Source organism: Paramormyrops kingsleyae, chromosome 4 (genome assembly GCF_048594095.1).
Source record: "Paramormyrops kingsleyae isolate MSU_618 chromosome 4, PKINGS_0.4, whole genome shotgun sequence".
Taxonomy (NCBI): domain Eukaryota; kingdom Metazoa; phylum Chordata; class Actinopteri; order Osteoglossiformes; family Mormyridae; genus Paramormyrops; species Paramormyrops kingsleyae.
Window position 1 is genome coordinate 29,311,178 of NC_132800.1, and position 25,752 is coordinate 29,336,929.

General features: G+C 49.5%; 1 protein-coding gene across 1 annotated transcript in view; it reads right to left on the bottom strand.

Moving 5' to 3' along the window:
- LOC111835763 (contactin-associated protein-like 2) overlaps positions 1 to 25,752 on the bottom strand; it is a 227,883-nt gene that overhangs the window by 26,822 nt on the left and 175,309 nt on the right. Inside the window, exons 14-16 of the mRNA XM_072711069.1 lie at positions 24,302 to 24,458; positions 21,753 to 21,880; positions 3,830 to 4,000 (exon numbers count right to left, since the gene is read on the bottom strand). Of these exons, the coding sequence (XP_072567170.1) occupies positions 3,830 to 4,000; positions 21,753 to 21,880; positions 24,302 to 24,458 (456 nt within the window). The remainder of the gene's footprint in view (positions 1 to 3,829; positions 4,001 to 21,752; positions 21,881 to 24,301; positions 24,459 to 25,752) is intronic.

The window sequence follows — 25,752 nt, forward strand, 5'->3', positions numbered from 1 at the left end:
GGCTCTGCTCTACCACCTTTCTCCGTGCCGCCCTGTGCAGCCGACAAACTCACTCAGCTCTGCTCTGCCACCTTTCTCCATGCCGCCCTGTGCAGCCGACAAACTCACATCCTCTTGCATTTTGTCCTTACCAGCTCGCAAACGGCCACGCGGCAAACCTTCTAGAGATGGAAAATAATTAACAGCAGCGAGCAAACCAGAAGCTCTCTTAATAAATAATCGCGGAATAATTTCGTAAGTCAACCATGTTAATTAACCGGCATAAAGGAATGTACAGGCACAGGAGTGAGGAGCGTGTGGATTCACAGGGATGTACAGGCACAGGAGTGAGGAGCGTGTGGATTCACAGGGATGTACAGGCACAGGAGTGAGGAGCGTGTGGATTCACAGGGATGTACAGGCACAGGAGTGAGGAGCTTGTGGATTCACAGGGATGTACAGGCACAGGAGTGAGGAGCTTGTGGATTCACAGGGATGTACAGGCACAGGAGTGAGAAGCTTGTGGATTCACAGGGATGTATGCTTGTATATATTGAGGAAAAACAGAATAAACACTTATAAAACAAGCCGATATGTTCATCATCCCTCTGGCATGTTTACTGACAGCCGGAGATGAGGGTCTTTCATTACTGATCACAGTCACAGGGAGCTCTATGCCCAGTGTCACGTTATAAACATGCTGCAATCCGCATTTTGATGATGTCGGAAAGGCCGGCTGCGTCCAGACACAGGAGAGCCTGAGACAGACTCCGACGTCAGGAGAAATTAAAATCTGGGCACGATCTGGAGCGACTCCAAATAAGAAAAGCAAAGAGTGCTGGAGAAAACAGCTCACTCCAGATTAAATCACATTTCCCCTCAAGAGTCATGGACCCCTGGGGGCAGGCGGGTCGGGTGTATAAAACATGAAATATGGATCTTAATAAATCATTTCTCATCCAAAATCTGAAGCTCAGTCACGCTTTTGAAAATGCCATGAATATTCAAAGGCACCTTGATGTGCCTGTAATGAGGTCCACCCTGGGATGGGACACTCCCCGGACGGGGTTTGGTACGGCAGCGGGGGTGGGGGGGGGTGTCCATCACGCGGCAGCACTGCCATACCTCTACCGCCAGCAGAGGGCGCCAACACGTCTTTCAGCAGTCGGGAAGCTGGCGATAGCTGATAGCCGGAAGCCGCGGATCACAGTCGGCTTTTCGCCGCGGGGCTCTGACGGCTCGGAGGGCACACTCCAGCTGTGCAGGTCTCACCATGAAGGTGAGAGTCCATCAGTACGTTCCAGAGTGGTGCCCATCCGAACCAGCAGTAGGAATAAAAGGATCGCATTAAGAGCCAAAAGCCGTCTTAATGCACTATTAAAATCGCATGCCGTCTATTAAAACCTTCTTGGCATCTAGTCAATAAAAGGCAGAGAAAGAGAGGGAGGGGGAGGGAGGAGCGAGATGCTCACTTTTGTACGCCATTTATCTTCCTACAATGCGAAACACCTTAGTTAAAATGTTAACTGCAGGTCCAGAGACAGAGGGGGGAAAGAGGCAGATCCGTGTCTGTACCCAGGGCAGGCAAGGCAGGCGGCAGGAGGGCCAGAGACAGAGGGGGGAAAGAGGCAGATCCGTGTCTGTACCCAGGGCAGGCGAGGCAGGCGGCAGGAGGGCCAGAGACAGAGTGGGGAAAGAGGCAGATCCGTGTCTGTACCCAGGGCAGGCGAGGCAGGCGGCAGGAGGGCCAGAGACAGAGTGGGGAAAGAGGCAGATCCGTGTCTGTACCCAGGGCAGGCGAGGCAGGCGGCAGGAGGGCCAGAGACAGAGGGGGGAAAGAGGCAGATCCGTGTCTGTACCCAGGGCAGGCGAGGCAGGCGGCAGGAGGGCCAGAGACAGAGGGGGGAAAGAGGCAGATCCGTGTCTGTACTCAGGGCAGGCGAGGCAGGCGGCAGGAGGGCCAGAGACAGAGGGGGGAAAGAGGCAGATCCGTGTCTGTACCCAGGGCAGGTGTGGCAGGCGGCAGGAGGGCCAGAGACAGTCCGGGGGCTCATCTCTGACCACCTCAGCGCTGAGCCCTGATTCTCTGGGGAGCACTGAGGACTCAGAGGGACAGAGATGCTCACACACAGGTCCCCTCAAGCATTTCTGTAGCAGAACAGCCCCCAAGGCCGGCATGTGGTTAAGGTGAGGCTCGTGGATATAGTCTACCACAGTAACATACCACCTGCACAGAGTGAGGCTCACAGATTCAGTTTACAGTGGTACCACGTACCACCCGTGCGCAGTGCGGCTCACCGATGCAATTTACCACAGTAACATGTACTGCCTGTATGCAGTGCACCTTGTGGATTCTGTTTACCACGGTAACACATAATACCTGTGCGCAGTGCGGCTCACCGATGCAGTTTACCATGGTAACACATACCACCTGTGTGCGGTGTGGCTTGTTGATGCAGTTTAGTGTGGTAACACATACTGCCTGCACGCAGATATAGCTTTCTGCGGTTACACGTACTGCCTGTGCACTGGGCGGCTCACTGTCCCAGCTGGCTGCCCCCTCTCCATCTCAACACGAGGTCTGCCTGTCCCGCTCGGGCTTCTACAATGTGACATGCCCCCCGCCCGCCTGCCAGTGCACCATTAAAGTGAAAAAGAGGCTTATTTTTTTCCTTGAGGTGGACTGACAAACGCTTGCCAATGTGCAGTGGGGCGGGAGGGCAACTCTCCCAGGGCCCCGGTGGGAACGGGGGCGTGTCTGTGACAGATGGAACTGATACGATCCCCCCCAACCCCTGCATCTGGAACGACGGAGCGGGATTACAGAGAGAAGGGCTGTTAGGACCCCCCCCCCCCCACCGTGGGCGGCACTGCCTGAGACTGACCCAGGAAACTCACGTGGTACGTTACCCATGAACGGCCAGCCTGCGTAAGTCCACTTAGCCACACAGAATGCACATTAAGCAGACGATAAGCATGGAAACAGCAGTCCTGGCGTGTTTGTTCACGGCGGGGGGCCCTGAGGATGCGGGAGAATCGCTGGCGGGCCCCCGCTGCGGGATTATGTCACGCGCTGGATGCGAGGTTGAGCAGAGCCACATTAGGCCTGTTTCGGAGCGATACTGCCACCCCCCCACGCCACGGGGGCCCCCGCCACCATAAGCCTGCGCGTCTCTGTGCGGCCATCGCTAGAACACCACGGTAATGGATCTGGCCTGTAGCTCCTCATGTTCCGGGTCACCTAACGGGACGCTGGCGCTAGCTGAAGCTGGGCTCTGCCAAGTCCTTCAGGCGGAGCCAAGAATTACGAAACAAGTACTATCAATGTCACCGCTGATACGGCTCATACACATAAGCAGCCATGCAGAGTCTATGCAGGGGAAGAAGAACTAATGCATATGACCTTATTTTACTGGACAATGAACCTGCACAAACCTACTTACTCATCCATCCATCAAGCATAGGACACAAATAAGATGACCCACACAGATATACAAACATATACACACGCATAGACCCCCCCCCCCCCCCACACACACACACACACACACACACACGTGACCAGGGGCTGCATTTAACCCCCAGCCCTGCACTGTGAGCAGACCTTCCACCCCCAGAACAATTAATAACTCAGTCATTTACATATTGATTATTAATAATTATCATTTAGCATTATAGCCTTAAGGCAATAATCCTTTCATTTAGATAATTGTTAAGATAATTTTTGTAGCATTTTTTTGTATTTACTTAAAAGAAAGTCAATAAATGATTGATAGTCAGCCAGACAGAGCAGAAAGAGCAGCACAGCTGGGGATCAGAGGCAGTAACATCTGGAGGGGTAGATACTCACACTTCAGCTCCAAACGGATAAAGTCGGTGTTTCCCAGGTTCTCCAGGAAGACACCATACGGCGAGGAAGTCTTGAAGTAGAAGGAGATGTCGGCGCTGGTCTCGCCTTGGAAGGTGGAGAAGTGCAGGTAGGACGAGGGGGTGGTGAAGGCCGCCGCGTTCCAGTAACTCCCTGCCGCACCAAAAGACACGTGACAACGTCACCCCGTGCTGGGCAGCAATGCTTTGGTGTGCAGTGACGCGCTTTACTGGCTAGCTGGCAGCGACACGATCAGGCCAGATCTCAGCGGCCACGAGCGCAGAAGGTCTGGCCTTCTTCTGCAAAGGCAGCCCGACACTGGTCAGCGTCACAGCAAGCACTGCGAAAAGAGCGAGCACTGCGAAATGAACGAGCACTGCGAAAAGAGTACTATGAAAAGAGCGAGCACTGCGAAAAAGCGGGCCCCACAGTGCTCCCAGAGCAGAGTCCTTATTTTTATCGCATAGTTTAGACAGACAACAAACCATTAAGCTTTGAATAAAGAATGAATGTTCCGATGAATATTTGCTTCTAAAACAAAATACCGACGGAGTTGATGATCCTATTATTTACAAGAGAGCTCACTAAATGATGCTGCATTCCAAGTATTACAAGAAATGCAGTTCACTGGCATGTCTCTGTACTCCATCAATGAACACAATTAGATTAGTTATTTATGTCTGCATGCATCAATGGGTTGGATAAAGACTCTTGTCAAAAACATATAAGACTAACCAGCTTTTCCTCCCCTAATTATCCCAAGAATAAAAATCACCCGAAATGAGGCTTTGTGTCTGTCTTTTTTTCTGACCTCCTTGCGAGCGATTTTCCCAGTGCATCCGGAAAATCCATAATTCCGGAGATCCACTCCCAAAGGCAAACTAATGATTTAGCACGTCACCGGATACTGGCAGTTTCCCTGAATACAAAGAGCCCCTTTCCCATTTATCCATATTAATTTCCGAATCAGGCGACTGCTGTCCGATGCATGTCCTCCTGAATTTTTGGCCTGAAGACGGCGGCTCATGGGAATAAAGCGTTGGTCTGCATTAAGCAGCATGTGAGAAGAGCTCTGCCACCCAAACGCATGCATGCACTGCATCCGAAAGGTCAAGGCGAAGCATTTAAAACAGAAGGGCAGGCAGCCGCAGGTGATCAGGAGGCAGTCCTTAAGGGGACAGTAAACCATAATGAGGGGCATCCTTAAGGCGGCGGTGGACGGTAATGAGGGGTATCCTTAATGGGGTAGTGGACGGTAAGGAGGGGCATCCTTAAGGGGACAGTAAACCATAATGAGGGGCATCCTTAAGGCGGCGGTGGACGGTAATGAGGGGTATCCTTAATGGGGTAGTGGACGGTAATGAGGGGCATCCTTAATGCGGCAGTGGATGGTAATGAGGGGCATCCTTAATGGGGCAGTGGATGGTAATGAGGGGCATCCTTAAGGGGGTGGTGGACGGTAATGAGGGGCATCCTTAATGGGGCAGTGGATGGTAATGAGGGGCATCCTTAATGGGGCAGTGGATGGTAATGAGGGGCATCCTTAAGGGGGTGGTGGATGGTAATGAGGGGCATCCTTAAGGGGGTGGTGGATGGTAATGAGGGGCATCCTTAATGGGGCAGTGGATGGTAATGAGGGGCATCCTTAAGGCGGCGGTGGAGAGTAATGAGGGGTATCCTTAATGGGGCGGTGGACGGTAATGAGGGGCATCCTTAAGGGGGTGGTGGACGGTAATGAGGGGCATCCTTAAGGCGGCGGTGGAGAGTAATGAGGGGTATCCTTAATGGGGCAGTGGACGGTAATGAGGGGCATCCTTAAGGGGGCGGTGGACGGTAATGAGGGGCATCCTTAAGGGGGTGGTGGATGGTAATGAGGGGCATCCTTAATGGGGCAGTGGACGGTAATGAGGGGCATCCTTAAGGGGGCGGTGGACGGTAATGAGGGGCATCCTTAAGGGGGTGGTGGATGGTAATGAGGGGCATCCTTAAGGGGGTGGTGGACGGTAATGAGGGGCATCCTTAATGGGGCAGTGGATGGTAATGAGGGGCATCCTTAAGGGGGTGGTGGATGGTAATGAGGGGCATCCTTAATGGGGCAGTGGATGGTAATGAGGGGCATCCTTAAGGGGGTGGTGGACGGTAATGAGGGGCATCCTTAATGGGGCAGTGGATGGTAATGAGGGGCATCCTTAAGGGGGCGGTGGATGGTAATGAGGGGCATCCTTAATGGGGCGGTGGATGGTAATGAGGGGCATCCTTAAGGGGGTGGTGGATGGTAATGAGGGGCATCCTTAAGGGGGTGGTGGATGGTAATGAGGGGCATCCTTAAGGGGGTGGTGGATGGTAATGAGGGGCATCCTTAAGGGGGTGGTGGATGGTAATGAGGGGCATCCTTAAGGGGGTGGTCGACACTGATGAGAATTGTCTTTCTTAGCCAGCTAAGGCTACAGCAGGCAAAAATAACCTGCGCAACCCTGTCCAACTATCTACCACGGGAACGGCTTGCAAAAAAGAGGACCACCTGGTCACTTGATGCAGAGCCTGAACTCCATATTGACCTTCCCTTGTCAATGACACACAGCTTCTTCTTGGAGAGGAGATAGGGACCAAACCCCCCCCGCTCCCCCCCATTAAACATTAAACATAATGAAGCCTGAAATACACAGCATCTGCAAGATGCTTCTCTTTGGAAATACACAGCCGATCCCAGAGCAACCAGAGCGCCTGTCCTGATGTCTTCAACCATCTGCATGTGACAGTATAATCCCGACTGTGGTACAGCACTGAGGACACAAAACAAACTTTAGAGCCCCACTGGGGGGTGCGGGCTTATCTGGGAAGCCCAGAAACCGCCTCAGTAATTATCTGGCACCCGCTGCCGTCAGACCGGCCCGCGTCTCGCCATTTTCAGCTATTGTGTCCCCCCTGCGATTGGGCTATTTGCTCCCTCTTGCTTTATGAATCAGAAAGTGCTTCCATATATGAGGACAGAGACGGCTTAGTGGGATTACGGAGATTTATTTATCTTTTATTTTAATTAAACAACTGCAGGGGCTGCTTGCCTGCGTGTAATTTCACCCAAATTGTGTTTATTTCAGTATATGAAACGGAAAACATCACTATGTCCATAACAACGCAGCCATGCTTGTCGGTATGCTGAGGCTAATTTAGCGTATTTTGCAAACTGCGTGTTCTGGACGATTCTCTGCGAAGCCTTCGGGAGATGTGGGGGGGGGGGGGGGTTTGGTAAGGCCTGCTGGGAATTATGTGCTTCTCCTGACCTTGATCCCCTTGTTTTGGGTGGAGAGCAAACAGACTTCTGCAAATGCAGCAAACAGTTACATGGCTCATAATGATGGGATGGTAGCAACTTAACAGTGCCTGTGGGCAGAACAGTGGGGGGGATCTGCCCTACCTCCCGGCCCCCAAACAGGGCTCACCACTGGCGGAGCAGCGGCGGGGATCTGCCCTACCTCCCGGCCCCCAAACAGGGCTCACCACCGGCGGAGCAGCGGGGGGGATCTGCCCTACCTCCCGGCCCCCAAACAGGGCTTTTTTAGATCTCCCTTTTAACACCAAAGGAGATTTTTTTCACTTTGCTCTCTGGAAACACTTTATGTTTCGTTGATATTTAGCCAGAAAAAATATAAAACACCAGCATTACACTAAAACTGCTGCATAAAGACAAAAACCAACATTCAATCCACATTCAAGGGCATTAGCCTCTCTGCTGCTTTGCTCTAATATCGCCGTGAGTGTTAATCAGGCATCATGACTCATTATCGTGGGCTGGCGGGCTGGGTGGTTTCTCCAGTGCCCTGTAGGTGAGAGGACAGGCACGCCACACGCACAGAGTCGGGATGGCACTGGACCCGCATCCCTGCCAGTGAGGCCAGTGAAGCTCCCTGCATCAATACATTGTTCATTAAAATGATATCACACCTTTTAAGGGCATGGATTCAAGAAATAAAAACTCAATATGGCTACTTCCTGTTTAAGGCATTACATCTGTGAAGTCACGTCCCATGTCAGCTGGCTGTGAGGGCTGCTTCCACACGGGCCGCTAAAGAGCAGACCTGTCATATCGATATCATGACAGCTATCGTCACTGCCTGACATTAATATCTGGACAATGATGGTGAATACCTAAAAATGTGATAGTAATTCCACATAAAGAGAAACCAAAACAAAATGTACAGACTATTATGTCACAAATTATTTATAAATATACACAGTACAATTTTTAGTGCAGATGTATAGTGAAATTTTCGGTAATTGGACTCATTTGGGTAACAGCTGAGCATACAAAATGCATTAAGATACTTGAGGCAAAATATTTTAGATCATAGTTTCTTAAGTCCATTCAAATTCATTTATTTATTCACCACTTGTTCATTGGGGCAGTGTGTGGCTCAGTGGGCTAAGCCTGTGTGCCTGTAATCAGAAGGTTGCCAGTTCAAACCCAGCCTCAGCACGTCTGCAGGTCCTTGAGCAAGGCCCTTAACCCCCAGCTCCTTGGGTGCCGCTACAGGTGGCTGCCCTTTGCAGACAACTTACGCTACAAAGAGCAAGTTGAGGGAGGCGTAAAAAGCGAATTTCCCCATGGGGATCAATAAAGTATCAATTGTTATTATTATTCATGCATGTTAAGCCAGACAGTCACCACTATACATTTGGTTATTCATCTGCATCTTAAAATTATACTTGACAAGAGCTTGGACGACGGGTGATATTCATTGGAGCCGGTTAGGTTAGGTTAAGTTAATGACTTAAACCAAGAACTCCACGTTCTTACCTACAGCCAGCTCAGTTTCATACAGCATTCTGTCATTTCTCCACAGTCCGACTTTTTTGGGGCGCCTTTTTCCTGTAGATCATCCAGACCATAGAACTCATCTGTCTTAGCAGATCACGGCCTAAGAGAAAGGTTTCGCTCTGCCTCATCCTACCTGTCTAAAGAGTGGAACGACAGCCTGTCCATGTAAAACCACACTTCTCCGTGGGAGTGAAAAAGCCCTAAACCATTTTATTCTTTATGTCACGCCCATCAAAGCATGGAAAGCATACAGCAAAAAAAAATATATAAGAACCTGCCAGCACTGTCCCTGCGGCTACATTAACAGCCGTTTATTCCCTACCGTTATTCATCGGTTCATGCTTGCTAAGCTGTCTGTCTGCTCAGACAGAACTTTTTTCCTGACAGATTCAAGCAGCTTCTATCTTATCTGCAAAACAAACCAGGAGTGAACCAGGATCCTTGAGAAGCAGTTGGATCCCTGTCGCAAAGCTCATCAACCTTCCCCAGGTAAACCCGCCGACCGTACAAAGGGCAAGCCCTTCATCAGCGCTTGACATTTTCTGATTTCTCTTTCCTGAAAATGAAAACCACCCTCTCTCTCCCGCGGATCACAGGGTCGCACGGAGCCTTGTGCAGCATACCAATATCGGATAAGGTATACACAGAAAACACAATTCCGACCTGACCGCGGAGATACATCACCCGCTGTCACTCCACGAGCCTCGCTGTCTTCTGCTGAAACACAAAGTGGCCAAACAAGATTTCCTAGATATAGCTGTGCATCTACTAAAGTCCGTGAAGACCTACTACCTGCGGGGTGACCGTGAGCAAACCTAGGGATCAATTCCAGGCAAACAGCTGCCGAGTCGCACAGGATGCAAGCACAAAAGGTGCAGGCCAGCCAAGTAACCGCCAAAGTCATTTGCTCACAGGGATTTCAACAGATCGGATGGATGTGGACAAGTTCATCCACGAATGAGAGAAAATTCTCACCGCACTTCAGACTTTGCTAAAGACATTAATGCTGCAGCCTGAGAGCGAAAACAGGAAAAGCTTCTAAGCAAACTGTCAGCTTCTGCTGATTTCCGGGGAGCTTTTAACAGCTGTCTTCTGGCTGGAGAAGTACAGGATGTGGATGACAGGCTACAGCAAAGCACACGATTACGCAGTCAGCAAAGGCACTCTTTCTTTTCTCGAGCAGTACACACCCGGAATGGGCTGGGCCTTCATGCCTGTCTGATGTACTCGGTCGGAATAAGCAACATTCTCTGCTAAACATACTGAGGCATTTTTCTTGCCATTCAGAGACCTCATTTAAGGACTAATTTAAGGTTAGTCTGCATGTACGTAAGGAAAAAGGTGTTCCTCAAGGTTCAGTCTAAGTCCAAGTACTTTTCATTCTATATTCACTACTCCTTACCATTATCTGTATTTTAATTTAGGCCAATTTTTCTGAAATGAGTTTCGAATGATTAGTTGCGACCCACACAAAGCATCAAGCCAGCACTTGAAGGTGACGTGGCAGCTAGCCCTGCAGGACACACCAGACCTCTTTTTTCGTTGCCACAGACTCATCCTCACTGATCTCTAGTCAGTTCCACGCCAGCTGAAAGATATAATCCTTCCTAATCCTTCCAGCATGTTCTGGGTCTGGTGGGATACCCCCGTAACATCACTCCTGGGAGACGTCCAGGTGGCATCCTTATAAGACACCTGAGCCGCCTCATCTGACTCCTCTCAGCACAAAAGAGCAGCAGCTCAAACTCCACACCCTGCCCAGTATGTCCAGAAACCCAGAGGAGCAACATCATTTCAGCTGCTTGTACCCACAACCTTGTTCTTGCACTAATATCACCCAGAGCTCATGACCTCCTCCTTGGATTGCCACCTTATCGTGGTGGAGGGGTTTGCGTGCCTCCGTGAACCTGGGGGCTAGGTTGTCGGGGGCAATAGCCCCTGGTAGGGTCTCCCAAGGCAAAAAGGTCCCAGGGGAGGGGCCAGACAAAGAGCAATCCAAAAGAACCCTATGAAAAAGTTATACAGCAAAGTCCCGTTTCCCTCGCCCGGACTAGGGTCACCGGGGCCCCACCCTGGAGCCAGGCCTGGGGGAGGGGCCCGTTGGCGAGCGCCTGGTGGCCGGGCCTTGGCCCGTGGGGCCCGGCCGGGCACAGCCCGAAAGAGGCACGCGGGACTGTCCCCAGGTGGGCCCACCACCCGCAAGGGGAATGTCAGGGGTTCGGTGCATTGTGGATTGGGTAGCGGCCAAGGGAGGCCCTGGCGGTCCGATCCCCGGCTGACAAAACTGGCTTTCGGGACATGGAATGTCACCTCTCTGGTGGGGAAGGAGCCTGAGCTTGTGCGTGAGGTTGAGAGGTATCGACTAGATATAGTCGGGCTCACCTCAACACATAGCTTGGGTTCTGGAACCAATCTCCTGGAGAGGGGCTGGACGCTCTTTTACTCTGGAGTTGCGGCGGGTGAGCGACGCCGGGCTGGGGTAGGGCTATTGGTGGCCCCACAGCTCGGTGCATTAACATCGGAGTTTACCCCAGTGAACGAGAGGGCTGTTTCCCTGCGCCTTCGGGTCGGGGATAGGTCTCTGACTGTCATCTGCGCTTATGCGCCGAATGTCAGTTCGGAGTACCCGGCCTTCTTGGATTCCCTTAGCGGTATGCTATTTGGTGTACCGCGGGGGGATTCCATCGTTTTGCTGGGGGACTTCAACGCTCACGTGGGCAATGACAGTGTGACCTGGAAGGGGGTGATTGGGAGGAACGGCCTCCCTGATCTGAATCCGAGTGGTGTTCAGTTATTGGACTTCTGTGCAATGCATGGTTTGTCCATAACGAACACCATGTTCGAGCATAAGGGTGTCCATAAGTGGACATGGTACGAACATGCCCGGGGCTACAGGTCGATGATCGATTTTATAATCGTATCAACTGATCTGCGGCCCTCTGTCTTGGACACTCGGGTAAAGAGAGGGGCAGAGCTGTCAACTGATCACCACCTGGTGATGAGTTGGCTCAGGTGGCGGGGGAGGAAGCCGGTCAGACCTGGTAGGCCCAAGCGTATAGTGAGGGTCTGCTGGGAACGTCTGGCAGAGGCTCCTGTTTGCTGGAGCTTTAACTCGTGCCTCCGGCAGAATTCCGACTGCATGCCGAGGGAGGTAGGGGACATTGAGTCCGAATGGACACTGTTCCGGACCTCCATTGTGGAAGCGGCCGTACGGAGCTGTGGCTGCAGGGTGGTCGGTGCCTGTCGTGGCGGTAACCCCCATACCCGATGGTGGACACCAGAGGTGAGGGGGGCCGTGAAGCTGAAGAAGGAGGCTTACCGGGAATTATTAGCCCGGGGGTCTCCGGAGGCAGCTGACGGGTACCGGCGGGCCAGGCGGAACGCGGCTCGGGCGGTCACAGAAGCAAAAACCCGGGTGTGGGAGGAGTTCGGTGAGGCCATGGAAAGTGACTTTCGGTCGGCCTCAAAAAGGTTCTGGCAAACCATACGGAGTATCAGGAGGGGGAAGCAGCTCCTGGTTCCTACTATTTATAGTGGGGGGGGGGGGCTGTTGACCTCATCTGGGGACATCATCCGGAGGTGGAAGGAATACTTTGAGGACCTCCTCAACCCTGCCTCCGATACATCTACGCATACTGCCTTTGAGACATCTGAGGGCGTAGAGCCCGAGGGTGCTGGGGGGGGCTTGCCCATCACTGAGGCTGAGGTGGCCGCGGCGGTTAAACAACTCCGTGGTGGCCGGGCCCCGGGGGTGGACGAGATCCGCCCGGAGTACCTGAAGGCTCTAGATGTTGTGGGGCTGTCGTGGCTGACACGCCTTCTCAACAGTGCGTGGAGGTCAGGGACAGTGCCGCTGGATTGGCAGACCGGGGTGGTGGTCCCCTTATTTAATAAAAGGGGACCGGAGGGTGTGTTCCAACTACAGGGGGATCACACTTCTCAGCCTCCCTGGGAAGGTCTATTCCAGGGTACTGGAGAGGAGGGTGAGATCGATAGTCGAATCTCGGATTCAGGAGGAACAATGCGGTTTTCGTCCTGGTCGTGGAACACTGGACCAGCTTTATACCCTTGCAGGGGTACTGGAGGGGGCCTGGGAGTTTGCCTATCCAGTCTACATGTGTTTTGTGGATTTGGAAAAGGCTTACGACCGGGTTCCCCGAGGTGCTCTGTGGGGGGTGCTTCGGGAGTATGGGGTCCGGGGTCCACTGTTGTGGGCGATCCGGTCCCTGTACGAACGGAGCAGAAGCTTGGTCCGCATTGCCGGCAATAAGTCGGACGTGTTCCAGGTGCGTGTTGGGCTCCGCCAGGGCTGCCCTTTGTCATCGGTCCTGTTTATCATATTTATGGACAGGATTTCTAGGCGCAGCCAAGGCGTCGAGGGTGTCCAGTTTGGTGACCTCAGGATTGCCTCGCTGCTTTTTGCAGACGATGTCGTCCTGTTGGCTTCATCTGCTGGGGATCTCCAGCAGGCACTGGGGCGGTTCGCAGCCGAGTGCGAAGCGGCAGGGATGAGGATTAGCACCTCCAAGTCCGAGACCATGGTTCTCAGCCGGAAACGGGTGGTTTGCCCTCTTCGGGTTGGGGAAGACGTACTGCCTCAAGTGGAGGAGTTTAAGTATCTCGGGGTCTTGTTCACGAGTGAGGGTAGGCGGGATCGGGAATTGGATAGACGGATCGGAGCGGCGTCTGCAGTTCTGCAGGCGCTTAACCGATCCGTCGTGGCTAAGAAAGAACTGAGCCAAAAAGCCAAACTCTCGATCTATTGGTCCATCTTTGTCCCTACCCTCACCTATGGTCATGAGCTATGGGTAATGACCGAAAGAACGAGATCGCGAATACAAGCGGCCGAAATGAGGTTTCTCCGCAGGGTGTCTGGGCTCTCCCTTAGGGATAGGGTGAGAAGTTCGGTTATCCGGGAGGGCCTCGGAGTAGAACCGCTGCTTCTTCACGTCGAAAGGAGCCAGTTGAGGTGGTTTGGACATCTGGTGCGGATGCCTCCTGGGCGGCTACCCGGAGAGGTTTTCCGTGCCTGTCCTACAGGGAGGAGGCCCCGAGGCAGGCCCAGGACTCGCTGGAGGGATTATATCTCTCGGCTGGCCTGGGAACGCCTCGGTGTCCCCCCCGAGGAGCTGGTGGGGTTGGCTGGGGAGAGGGAGGCCTGGGTGCCTCTGCTGAAGCTGCTACCCCCGCGACCCGAACCCCGGACAAGCGGAAGATGATGGATGGATGGATGGATGGCTCATGACCTCAGCTGAGGACAGGGCCTTAGGCTGACCAGTAGCTGAAGCAATCCACCTGTCAATGTCGCGCTCACTTTTTCATCACTCGTGAAGGTGATCTTGATGCATTTAAATTCCGTCACTGCAGGCAAACTCCATTCCGTCCCGTGAAAGATGCGACCCACTCCTGCACCTAGATATCCCATCCTTGAGAGTCAAGAACAGGATCAGAGACAAGACACACCATAGAGGCCAATCTCCATTCTGCGCTAAGGATGCAAACTCAACTCTTATTGCATTTGGTCCGGCATTGAACAGCTCTCTCGAATTCTAACAATGTCTCCGAAGAAGTGGCAATAAAAATTACTTTTTGGAAAAAGAGATAGATACCTGCACAAAACTGGGGAAGCAGACAAGCAAGAGTACTATTACTACTAATAATAATACTACTTCAAGAATACTATTATGACTAATAATAATACTACTCTAAGAGTACTATTAATGCTACCATACAAAACAACAAATCCATGTAAAATATCTTGAGATGCCAATGCCTTGGTATCTTTGGTATTCAAGCCTGCATGCTGTCACTCTTCATGGTTTCTTGCATTGCTGATTGTTGAAAAGAAGCTCTCCTCAACCAGGAAGCATAAAAGCAGGTGTGGGGGGGGGAGAGTCCCTCACCATTCCATCCATCAAAATATATGAATTCCTGCTATCTTGATAAAGAACAGCTGCTGAACTACCCTGCTACCCCCCCCCACCCCCACTATGTGAAAAAGAAACCAAACCATCACGAGTTGCACTTTTCCGGAGCGTCTGTTCTACAGAGAACGTTCTGTCGGTTATTCGCTGGGAAAAACCTGCTTAGGTGGCAAAACAGCAGGATCTCGCAGGCTGCACATCATCTATCAGTGTGGCATTTCATTCCGTCTGCTTGTATTTATACGACAAAACAAAAGGTTTGTAATGCCATTGTCTATAGATTTTTCCATCTTCAAGCTCATGTTAATAAGTTGTTGTATAGTTGCTGCTGACAAGCTGGACTAATAAACAACGTTTTTATTTCTGTGTTTAAAGGAAATAACTGTCAAGTGTCAAAATTGCTTTTCATACATTTTGTGGTTATATGTTTGGTAAGAAAAACAACTCTGTTCACCCTCTGAACCAGTAAAACAGGAGCTTTTTATTATCTGACTTACTAACAGCCTATACCAGTGAATACCAAGTAAACATAAATGACGATATAATTACAAGGCAATTAGTCACCAAAAAAATTGCTAGTCCATCCACCCACCCAGAGCCAGTCTGCCCCATAGGCAACATAGGTGATCAGGAAATAAGTCAGGAAAAGCGTACACCAAAGCGAACACCAAAGCAAACACCAAAGCGTACACCAAAGCGAACACCAAAGCGAACACCAAAGCGTACACCAAAGCGAACACCAAAGCGAACACCAATGTGAACACCAAAGCGAACACCAACGCGAACACCAAAGCGTACACCAAAGCGAACACCAAAGCGAACACCAAAGTGTACACCAAAGCGAACACCAAAGCATACACCAAAGCGAACACCAAAGCGTACACCAAAGCGAACACCAAAGCGAACACCAACGCGAACACCAAAGCGAACACCAAAACGTACACAAAAGCGAACACCAAAGCGTACACCAAAGCGAACACCAAAGCGTACACCAAAGCGAACACCAAAGCATACACCAAAGCATACACCAAAGCGAACACCAACGTGAACACCAAAGCGAACACCAACGCGTACACCAAAGCGAACACCAAAGCGAACACCAAAGCGAACACCAACGCGAACACCAAAGCGAACACCAAAGCGTACACCAAAGCGAACACCAAAACGTACACCAAAGCGTACACCAAAGCGAACACCAAAGTGCTTTGCAAAGCATAAAATACAAACAAGTGTAGAAGATCTGAGTTAAAGAGCAACAGGAATAAAATGATAGAGAATAAAATTAAGTAGAAAACAGGGTTGGGGCCATTCTGGAATGCATTGATCAATTCCAGTCCAAATCAGGAAATGGAACTGGAGCTGGGATTGGAAAAAAAACTACTGGGAACAGAATTGGAGTTGAATTTGAATTTCAAGGAGATTTAAGTTCCAACTACAGTTCCATTTCCTGATTTGGACTGGAATTGATCAATGCATTCCGGAATGGCCCCAACCCTGGTAGAAAATAAACTAAAATAACCAAGACTAGGGTGCAGGACCACCCAATGACTGAGACAAGGAAGGACCTGGAGCCTGTAGTGAGCAGCACTGGGCCGAAGGTCGGTGTGCTGGTACATCGCCAGTCAGAGTCAAAATAATAAGAGCAAAGCTGTCATCATTCAGAGATGTGGGCCAGTAGCTAGACTGTCCTGCAGGTTATTCCTGTCCTTTCATATCCAGGGCTGTCTGTCAGCTTTGTTTACCACACCGCCATGTCCGACGCCTGTCTGTCACCATCTGCTCTCCAGAACGTTCAAACGTGCAGTCAAGCCCAGCCACATCCTCAACAGCCCTTTAAACCTGTCTGTCTGCGCATGGAGGTAAACCACAGCGTATTAGTCAACAATCAATGCACGACTGCCTGCACGTATGCATGCAATGTCTGCATGCACATCTGCCACGCAGGAAACCTGGGGAAGGAGCAGGGCAGAGCTCCACAGCATAGGAGTAGCACGGTGGGCAGGTGTCTGCGGATCTTTCACAGGAGAGAGCGGAGCTCTGGGCAATCACGAGGAATTAGGGTTTGCGGTCCATCCAATCCATCACTGAGGGAGCAGCAATGTGGAAAGTCCTTCTTCAGGGCCTGGATCCAGACCACAGGCCATCCATCATGGAGCCAGAAGAAGTAAGGAGCACCTTGACCAGGCGGCATTGCTGCTGACGAGAGCTAACCTTCAGAAACACCACGTGTACTTACATTACTGTTTCTTCAGCTCTGTTGTAATGGGTCACCTCACAGGTGTCCTGTTTTGAAGAGGGACACTTTTCTAAACATCTATTCATGAGAACAAAACTGTCTAAAGAACATTCAGGGAATGAAGCGTGCGGCTGTGATGAAAACGACCGGGTCTATTGTGCAGCTAACAGAAATGCTGTGGCTGTTTATACAACCACAGTGTCAAAAAAAAAGCAAATAATCAGCAGCAAAGGAACAAAAAAAAAAAATCCGCATTCAAGGACTGTAATAGATGTAAAAGTCTGTCGCATTGACAAGAAAGAATCAATTTCAGGTTTTATTGATGCGCTCTTTTTTATGACAACGATCAGTAGGACACAATGGCTGCCAGTTAGTTCCTCCTTCAGATGGTTCAAGGAGCTGATAGCGAGCGCGAGGAGAGCAGGGCAGATGAACGATGTCATCCTATCAGAGTGCTGTGAAGAATCTCATCTTCCCCCTCCATCTCAGCAACAGCTTTTATCCAAGAAGTCACCTGCTATAGGCGGCGATTAAGGAGCACAATCTACGACTTGACTTAGAGCAGAAAGTCTGCGACACATTGCGTACGGCCAGCAGTCCACCTAAATCACACAGGCGATTCCCCAGCTGTATCAGCTCAAATGCGCAGAGAAAACCTGCTGTCCAGCTACTGTTCTCCAGGAGAAAGGAGAACCTCAGCGTCGCAACCGGGAGCTTCCAAGAGCTCCTTCCAGGAGATACAGAATAAATAAGGTGGAGGATCTTCTCCATGCTGGAACACAGGGGAGGGGGATTTAGCAGAGACGGCCTGGCAGAGAGGCCTCTCTCTCCGTGACAAACACTGAGCTCCATCTGCTGAATGATGTGCGGCACAACACATCAGGCACGCAGAACACAAGGTCAGAGCGGGCAAAACATTTCAGTGCTGAGAGCGTATTCCAAGCTCCTGAAGACCACAAGGTAGTCTTCACTGAGAGTACAAAGGATCAAGTCATAAAATCAAACCTCTTTCAGTTCAGTTTATTGTCTGCTGGGGCTGTTAAAAGTGCAAAGCCATTATATACAAGCAGAGAACAGGGATAGGTTACCTTTACGAAGTCGGCTGACGCACGCAGGGCTTATTACCGGCCCTGTCACATATAATAACGAATGCAAATGACCTCAGAACAGTATGAAATATACCAGAGATCAATCAATGTCGGTTATACAGCTGAATAATCATGTTTTACATGTATCTTAAGTTGTGTGTGAACAGCTGTACAAGACCTAGATTTTTAATTGTAGGGATGGAGGTAGAGAATCAGAAGGAATATTGGCTACTGTTTGAGTCTGTGACATTTACATGCATTTACGCCTCGTCCTAAGTTTCCTGCCTGTCTATACCACTGCCCTCCTTACTGTATATCCGTAACAAACTCCTCTCTAAGTGCTCACAGGGCTGCTAAATGATACAAATGGCAAAAGCTGTTTTTAGAAACAATAATCCTTTCATGACATTCTTGCAATTACACAAAAAAAATGCATTATAAATCGTGCTAATGCTTTTTCTATCTTTTTTCTAGAGTGCTCTCTACATAATGTTGACTAGATAAAAAAATGCATGACTCACTAATGGATAGAAGCCAGCAACAGCTTGTATTGATGTTTCATAAAAGTGGAAAATAGACATCATTCAAAGTCCGTAACTGATGGTGAGACACATTCCCCCACTGGATAATGAAATCTAGAAGTCTAGGTGGACCATCACCTAAAAGTGTGAGGATCATCCAGACTTCTGAGAAACCACCAAAGAAACCACTGTTCCCCCGCAGTCTGTGAACGGCGTCCCTGTGACCTGCGCTACGTTTTAGGTCTGCATCCTTTCACCCATTAAAGCGACCTCAACAAAAACAGAATCACCACAAATGATTGAAAAATTCTCGGTTCCTCATCCTTAACTGTCATTAGTCAGTGCCTCTTGTAAATAGTTTTACGCCTTGAGAAACACATTACAACTGTGCAATTAATTATGATTCTTTAAAATATCCCCCTTTACTTTAGCAGTGCAATTGTTACATAAGCCAAATGATTGTAATTAAGCGGAATTAATGGGCTGTCATAGCAGGTAAGTTTGTTTTTGTTTTTTACTCCTGAAACAAAAGTATTTTCCCCCAAATGCTTCCATGCTTGCACGCAAAACAAAGATATTCAATACTGCAGCTGCAGCAGCTTAGATGTGCTTCAAAATATTAATCTACGAATTAATATTAATTCAGCAGATTGATCAGGAAGGTTATTAAGCTAGACAATGATTTTTGAAATAGATTTTTTCTTGTTCATTTAGAAGTGAGAATGTTCTTCTAAGCTTGAATAAAAAGAGTAAACATTTACCATACATAGTGCTAGTTCCCCTACAAAGTTACCTGACTCGGACTGTTCACTCTGTAGTAGATCTGTTACACTGAAATGCAGGTAGTGCCCGATATAAAAGACACAAGGTGCATAAACAAGAAGAGTTACTGGGCTGCTGAGTGCATCAGAGCCAAAGCAGAAAACATTCTGCACGTTAAATATCTATGATCACCCAGACTGAAGGCCCACCCATCACTGGACACCAAATTACAGACATAAATTCAGGCCATGGCACCAATTGCGAGTTTGCAATTCACCCCCCCTCCCCACCGGAGGACACCCACCCAAACACTGAGATAACAAGCAAACTTTGTTCAGGCAGAGATGAGCCCAGATCCGTATCTCTAACCCTCCTTCTGTGCGGTGCCGGACTTGCTGACTCACCATGCTAACCTGAGTTTCCCAAATCTCTTCCACTAAAAGAAAATCCCAACAAAAAAATTCTTCACCGCATGAAAAAAAACCCTGCTTAACCAACACGTGACAGAATATTTGACTGCTCCGCACATGCTGACTGCAGGTCTGCGTCTGAGGATGTTCCATCTTTGGCCAAAGCTGACCGTAAAGACAAAGCGATTTAATTTCTAGCATCATGGCAGAGCTTCTGTGCAGTGCAGAGGTGCCAAGAAAATACAAGAATATAAGAGCAAGATGAAATCAGGAGACAGGCGCCTTTACTCACAATGATATAAAACAGCCTGTTACCCCACCCAGGCCCCGCTTGACTCTACCCCCCCTGAATGGAATAGTGATACTTTATTGATTCCCATGGCATTACATATTTCTCTGCATCACAGACACACACACACACACACACACACACGCAGGTGAGATTTGAGCCGATGACCTTCTGGCGACAGGCACTCAGGCCTATTTGATGCCAGCAAAATGTTTAAAAAAAATTGGGACAGGGACAACAAAAGAAAACAGAAAGCTATGCGATGCTAAAACAAAACACCTGGTAGAATATCTCACAACTAACTAGGTTAATTGACAATGGGTCAGTAAGATGATTGGGTATAAAAAAGCCTCCAAGAGAGGGAGCTTCTCCGCAGTGACGATGGGGAGAGGTTCAGCACTCTGTGCAATGACAATGGGGAGAGGTTCAGCACTCTGTGCAGTGACGATGGGGAGAGGTTCAGCACTCTGTGAAAGACTGCGTGGGTAAATGATACAGCAACTTAAGAATAATGTTTGTCAAAGTGATATTGCAAAGAATTTGGGAACTTCATCATCTACAGTACGTAATATCATTAAAAGATTCAGAGAATCCAGAGAAATCTTTGTACGCAAGGGACAAGGCAGAAAACCAGCACTGGATAGCCATGATCTTTGGGTCCTCTGGCGGCACTGCGTTAAATACAGACACAATTCTACAGTGGAAATCACTGCATGGGCCCAGGAAGACTTCAGAAAACCTGGGAACACAGTTTGTCATAGCATCCACTGCATTCTACTAGGCAAAGAAGAAACCATATCTAAACATCATCCAGAAACTTCTCCAACTTCTCTGGGCCTGAGCTCATTTGAGATGGACTGAGGCAAAATGGAAAACTGTGCTGTTTAAGCCAAAACCCAGCATGTGTGATGGTATGGGGCTGCATTAGTGCCCATGGCTTGGGTAGCCCATACATCTGGGAAGGAACCATTAATGCTGATTGACACATACAGGTTTTGGAGCAACATATGCTGCCATCCAGATGACGTCTTTTTCAGAGAAGGCCTTGCATATTTCAGCAAGAAAATGCCAAACCGCATTCTGCGCGTGTTACAACAGTAGCAGAAGATTCCTGGTGCTAGACTGGCCTGCCTGCAGTCCAGACCTGTCACCCATTGAAAACATTCGGCACGTTGTGAAATGAAACATACGGCAAAGGATCGAGACCCCGAATTGTTGAATGGTTGAAATCTTATACCAGGAAAGATTGGGACAATGTTTCACTTTCAAAACTCCAGCTTAGTTCCAAACATTTACAGTGTGTTGTTAAAAGAAGAGGCGATGCAACACATGCTCCTGTCCCAACTTTTTTGGAAATGGGGTTGTACCTATAAACAGTTTAGTATGGTATTGTGAGTTCCAACATCAACTGTGCTCATTGGCTGGAGCAGGGAAAATGGGAGATATTTCGTATATACTGATTGGCTGGAGTAGGGAACGTGGGAGATGTTTGGTCGATGCTGATTGGCTGGAGCAGGGAAAATGGAAGACATTTAGAAGATGCCAATTGGGTAGAGATGTTGTTTTGATGAGTTCCATCTTATAATCCGATAACCTGGCTAACCTTCTTTTTTTAAAAACACATATCAGGTAATTAGCACACTGCTGCCTTGGAAAGTACTGAAACCTACAGCAGTATTGGTGTTGAATGCATTTAACATTCTTAAAATAAATGGCCCAGCTCCAAAAGGCCAGACAAGGTCAATATTCAGATTTTTTTTATCATGAGTCATTATTATGTTGATCAGCAAGTGCAGAATACAGGCAAGGTTATCGCTGCCTACTGATCAATGTCGCTGGAAGAAAATTCTCCAACTTACGGTCTCCTTGACAACGTAGAGGACCAACAGTCAGCTTGGCCTCTGAGCTGGCTCGGCTGGTATCTCCAACAGCCACCTGGATTACGGGCAAATGGTCTTTGTACTTGAGGGCTCCAGAATCTTCTCTCCTTGATGAAGGGAAGAATATACATGTACCAGAAAATATACATTCAATTAGAGAGGCACGTCTTCCTCACAGATCTTCAATTAACTTCTAAGATCTGGCCGACTGCCCCACCGTGGCTCACAGGAAGGACTACACATGCGACATAAAACATCACGATTATTTAGGTGCTGCCTTCCTCTAAGTGCAAAGGAGCAGATGTGTTAATGTGAAATCACAAGCAGTTGATCTTACACATCCTGTTAATGTGAAATCACAAGCAGCTGATCTTACATATCCTTTTAAAGTGAAATCACAAGCAGCTGATCTTACATATCCTTTTAATGTGAAATCACAAGCAGTTGATCTCCTTTCACATCCTGTTAATGTGAAATCACAAGCAGCTGATCTCCTTACACGTCCTGTTAATGTGAAATCACAAACAACTGATCTCCTTACACATTTTCACATATAGTCCCATTTAGGTAATAAAGGTGTAATTATGTTTAAAACTGTGAAATTATGGCCTAGAGGCAGGTTTCACGTTTTAAATGTTTGCCTAGGCTTAACCTGACATCACAGAAACACTACAATTAACAGAGATAATATAAATGAAATTTCTGCAACAAGCCAAACACTGTACTGTGACTTTGTGGGGTGGTGTGTAGGACTCAACAACTCAAGGTTGTTGGTTCAAATCCTGTGGCCGACAGAGTGATGTTACTGTCGGGCCTTTGACCCAGGCCCTTATTCCCAGCTGCAGCAAGAACTGGCTGATTTCCAGTGTGTGCCAGTTTGAAAATAGCACCTGTTAAATAAATGTAATTGGCTGGTGTCCCACTTCCCATCCTTTTGTACACTGCAGTTACACTCTGCATCATCCAGTGTGTAAGGTTGCAGTTTCTGCTGTTGTTTTTCTGTGGCGTTATTGTGTTTGTGCTGAATTGTATGTATTGTAAAGTGTCCTTGAGTGTGAGAAAAGCAGCATATAAAGCAAAGTTATTGTTATTACACCTTTAGGAGAGAAAATGACGGAAATGACAGTGGCGGTGAGCCACAGGTGCTCCCGTCCCATTGGCCAAGCTGCTCGGCAGACATAGAAGGGCGTCGTACCGTGCAGCATGGGGGGACTTAACAGGCACCCCGCCTGTGCCGGAATCGTTCTGCCGCACCGCTCTGCTGCTCTGGCCGTAAATATGTGAAGGGCGGATTTCGACAGCGAGCAGGACGAGTCTGGGCTCTCGTGTCGCTCTCTTTAAATTACACAGCACTCCGGTCTCAGCTGAAAATCAAGGCCTGACAGGGAAACTGGAGAGTGACTGAACGGAAGCCTTTCCCCGCGCAGCAATCTCCCTAAAGACTAGGTGACATTTACATTGTCTTAGCTGGTAATAAATGCTCTCATTTGAGGGCGTGGGAAATTATTCTCCAGACGAGCGAGTTTTCTCGTTATAGAGATGTTTTGCTGCAGCTGTAACGCAAAGAGACAAGGGGAAATGCCGCCGAGCCTGTAGACTGGCTCTCTGTAATGCGGCGTTTACTTTGTACTTTATTAAAAGCCACCGCTTCCAAATATTCTTCAGCTGCTCTGCGATGACCTGCCCAAAGATGGCCGCCAGATAGTGGAAAAAATAACATGATAAAATGTGATAGCAAGTTGCTGCAGTAAGTGAAAGTGAAAAGCTGATTTAAAGCATCATACAAGGTGAAAGGTCAGGGATAAATGGCTCCGGGTTGGGAAGCTTCAGGAGCCTCGCTGTTAGTGCGTTGATTTAGCATTTAATTGTTTCTCAAGTGAGCCGTGGGACTGGGAGGATGTACACAACTGCTCAATGAGGGCCGGTCCTGGACTCCCGCTGCCCCCCCCCCACATAAGAGCGAGGAAAAGCACGTCCAACTAGCATTTGTATTCATCTATTTAGCTGATGCTTTTATGCAAAATAACAAATGTTTGCAACAGCAAGGTTAAGCCTTGCTCAAGGGTCCCACACTAGGCCCTTGAAATTACTCTGCCGACCCTGGAATCTTCCAATAATGAGCATGGAGGGCTAACTCACAGAGGGCTAACTCACAGTGGGCTAACTCACAGAGGGCTAACTCACAGAGGGCTAACTCGCAGAGGGCTAACCTGCAGAGGGCTAACCTACAGTGGGCTAACTCACAGAGGGCTAACTCACAGAGAGCAAACGCACCGAGGGCTAACCTACAGTGGGCTAACTGACAGAGGGCTAAACTACAGTGGGCTAACTGACAGAGGGCTAACTCATAGTGGGCTAACTGACAGAGGGGTAACTCGTAGAGGGCTAACTCACATAGGGCTAAACTACAGTGGGCTAACTGACAGAGGGCTAACTCATAGTGGGCTAACTGACAGAGGGGTAACTCGTAAAGGGCTAACTCACAGAGGGCTATAACCCGCAGATCCCCAGAGGCGAGGGTTCCTCACCACTGCCGGTGGTCAGCATCGCAGTTGCAGTAGTACTTGGGGTCGGTGCAGTTCCTCTCGATCCCGCAAGCGCACTTCTGGATGCCAGGTCCGGAGCCCCCCCAATAGTAGTGCTTCTCGTTACCCCTCCCCACCCACCACGTGTACGGCGTCCCATCTGGGGAAAGAAAGGCAAACATGAAAAGCAGAAACGCATTTAGAGAGCATCACATAGTGTCACCCTAGTACCTGTGAGCGAGCCAGACATTACAGGGACCCAAAGATGTGCCTGAAAGGTGCGTTTCTGCGATAAGATTCTGCCCTCACATTATGCTTTGCTCATGTGCTGCAGATTTCTGGCGTGGACGTCGGCCAGCCAAAGCGCAGTCCAAATGTCCCCGGTCTCCTTGTTGCCTTTCTGCTCGAGCATGTGACACATTATTAAGGCCGAACCTGGAGACAGAATGAGCGCCAACTGGACGGAAATAGGAGGCCGCTGATTCACTGCCGCCGAAAACTGCTCGGCCTGCCTGCTCATTGTTTTACTGCTCCGCGTCTGCAGTCCGGCGTGATTACACTTCGGAAGGATTTACACAAAAGCTCTGTTCTCGTCTCACATGGGGGCATAAGCTGTACAGTATCTATGCTGTACAGTAGAGAAAATAGGTTGGAATGCAAATGCAGCTGGGTTGCCATGTCAGCGCTGATGCTGGGCACTATCAAAGCTGCAGTTGGGTTGCCATGTCAGCGCTGATGCTGGGCACTATCAGAGCGGCAGTTGGGTTGCCATGTCATTGCTGATGCTGGGCACTATCAGAGCTGCAGTTGGGTTGCCATGTCATAGGTGATGCTGGGCACTATCAGAGCTGCAGTTGAGTTGCCATGTCAGCGCTGATGCTGGGCACTATCAGAGCTGCAGCTGGGTTGCCATGTCAGCGCTGATGCTGGGCACTATCAGAGCTGCAGTTGGGTTGCCATGTCAGCGCTGATGCTGGGCACTATCAGAGCTGCAGTTGGGTTGCCATGTCATTGCAGATGCTGGGCACTATCAGAGCTGCAGTTGGGTTGCCATGTCATTGCTGATGCTGGGCACTATCAGAGCTGCAGCTGGGTTGCCATGTCAGCGCTGATGCTGGGCCCTATCAGAGCTGCAGTTGGGTTGCCATGTCAGCGCTGATGCTGGGCACTATCAGACCTGCAGGCATGCTGACACGGGACGGACGCTCGGCCTTGTAGAGCGTACACAGAGCAGATGGCCACCGCGCGTTTATGGGCCCAGAGCAGGACTTGGTGTCATCTGCACATAATTTGCAACAGAGTGGAAGCAAATGGTATATTAATGTATTAATGAGCTTAAGTATGGCAGAGGGAACCCAGAGGGCCGGATCCAGCCAGCATCCCCACGTCTGCAGCGGCTCGCAGCCACGGACTGACTCCCAACGGGGAAGTCGGCGATACAGCGCAGGCGGTAC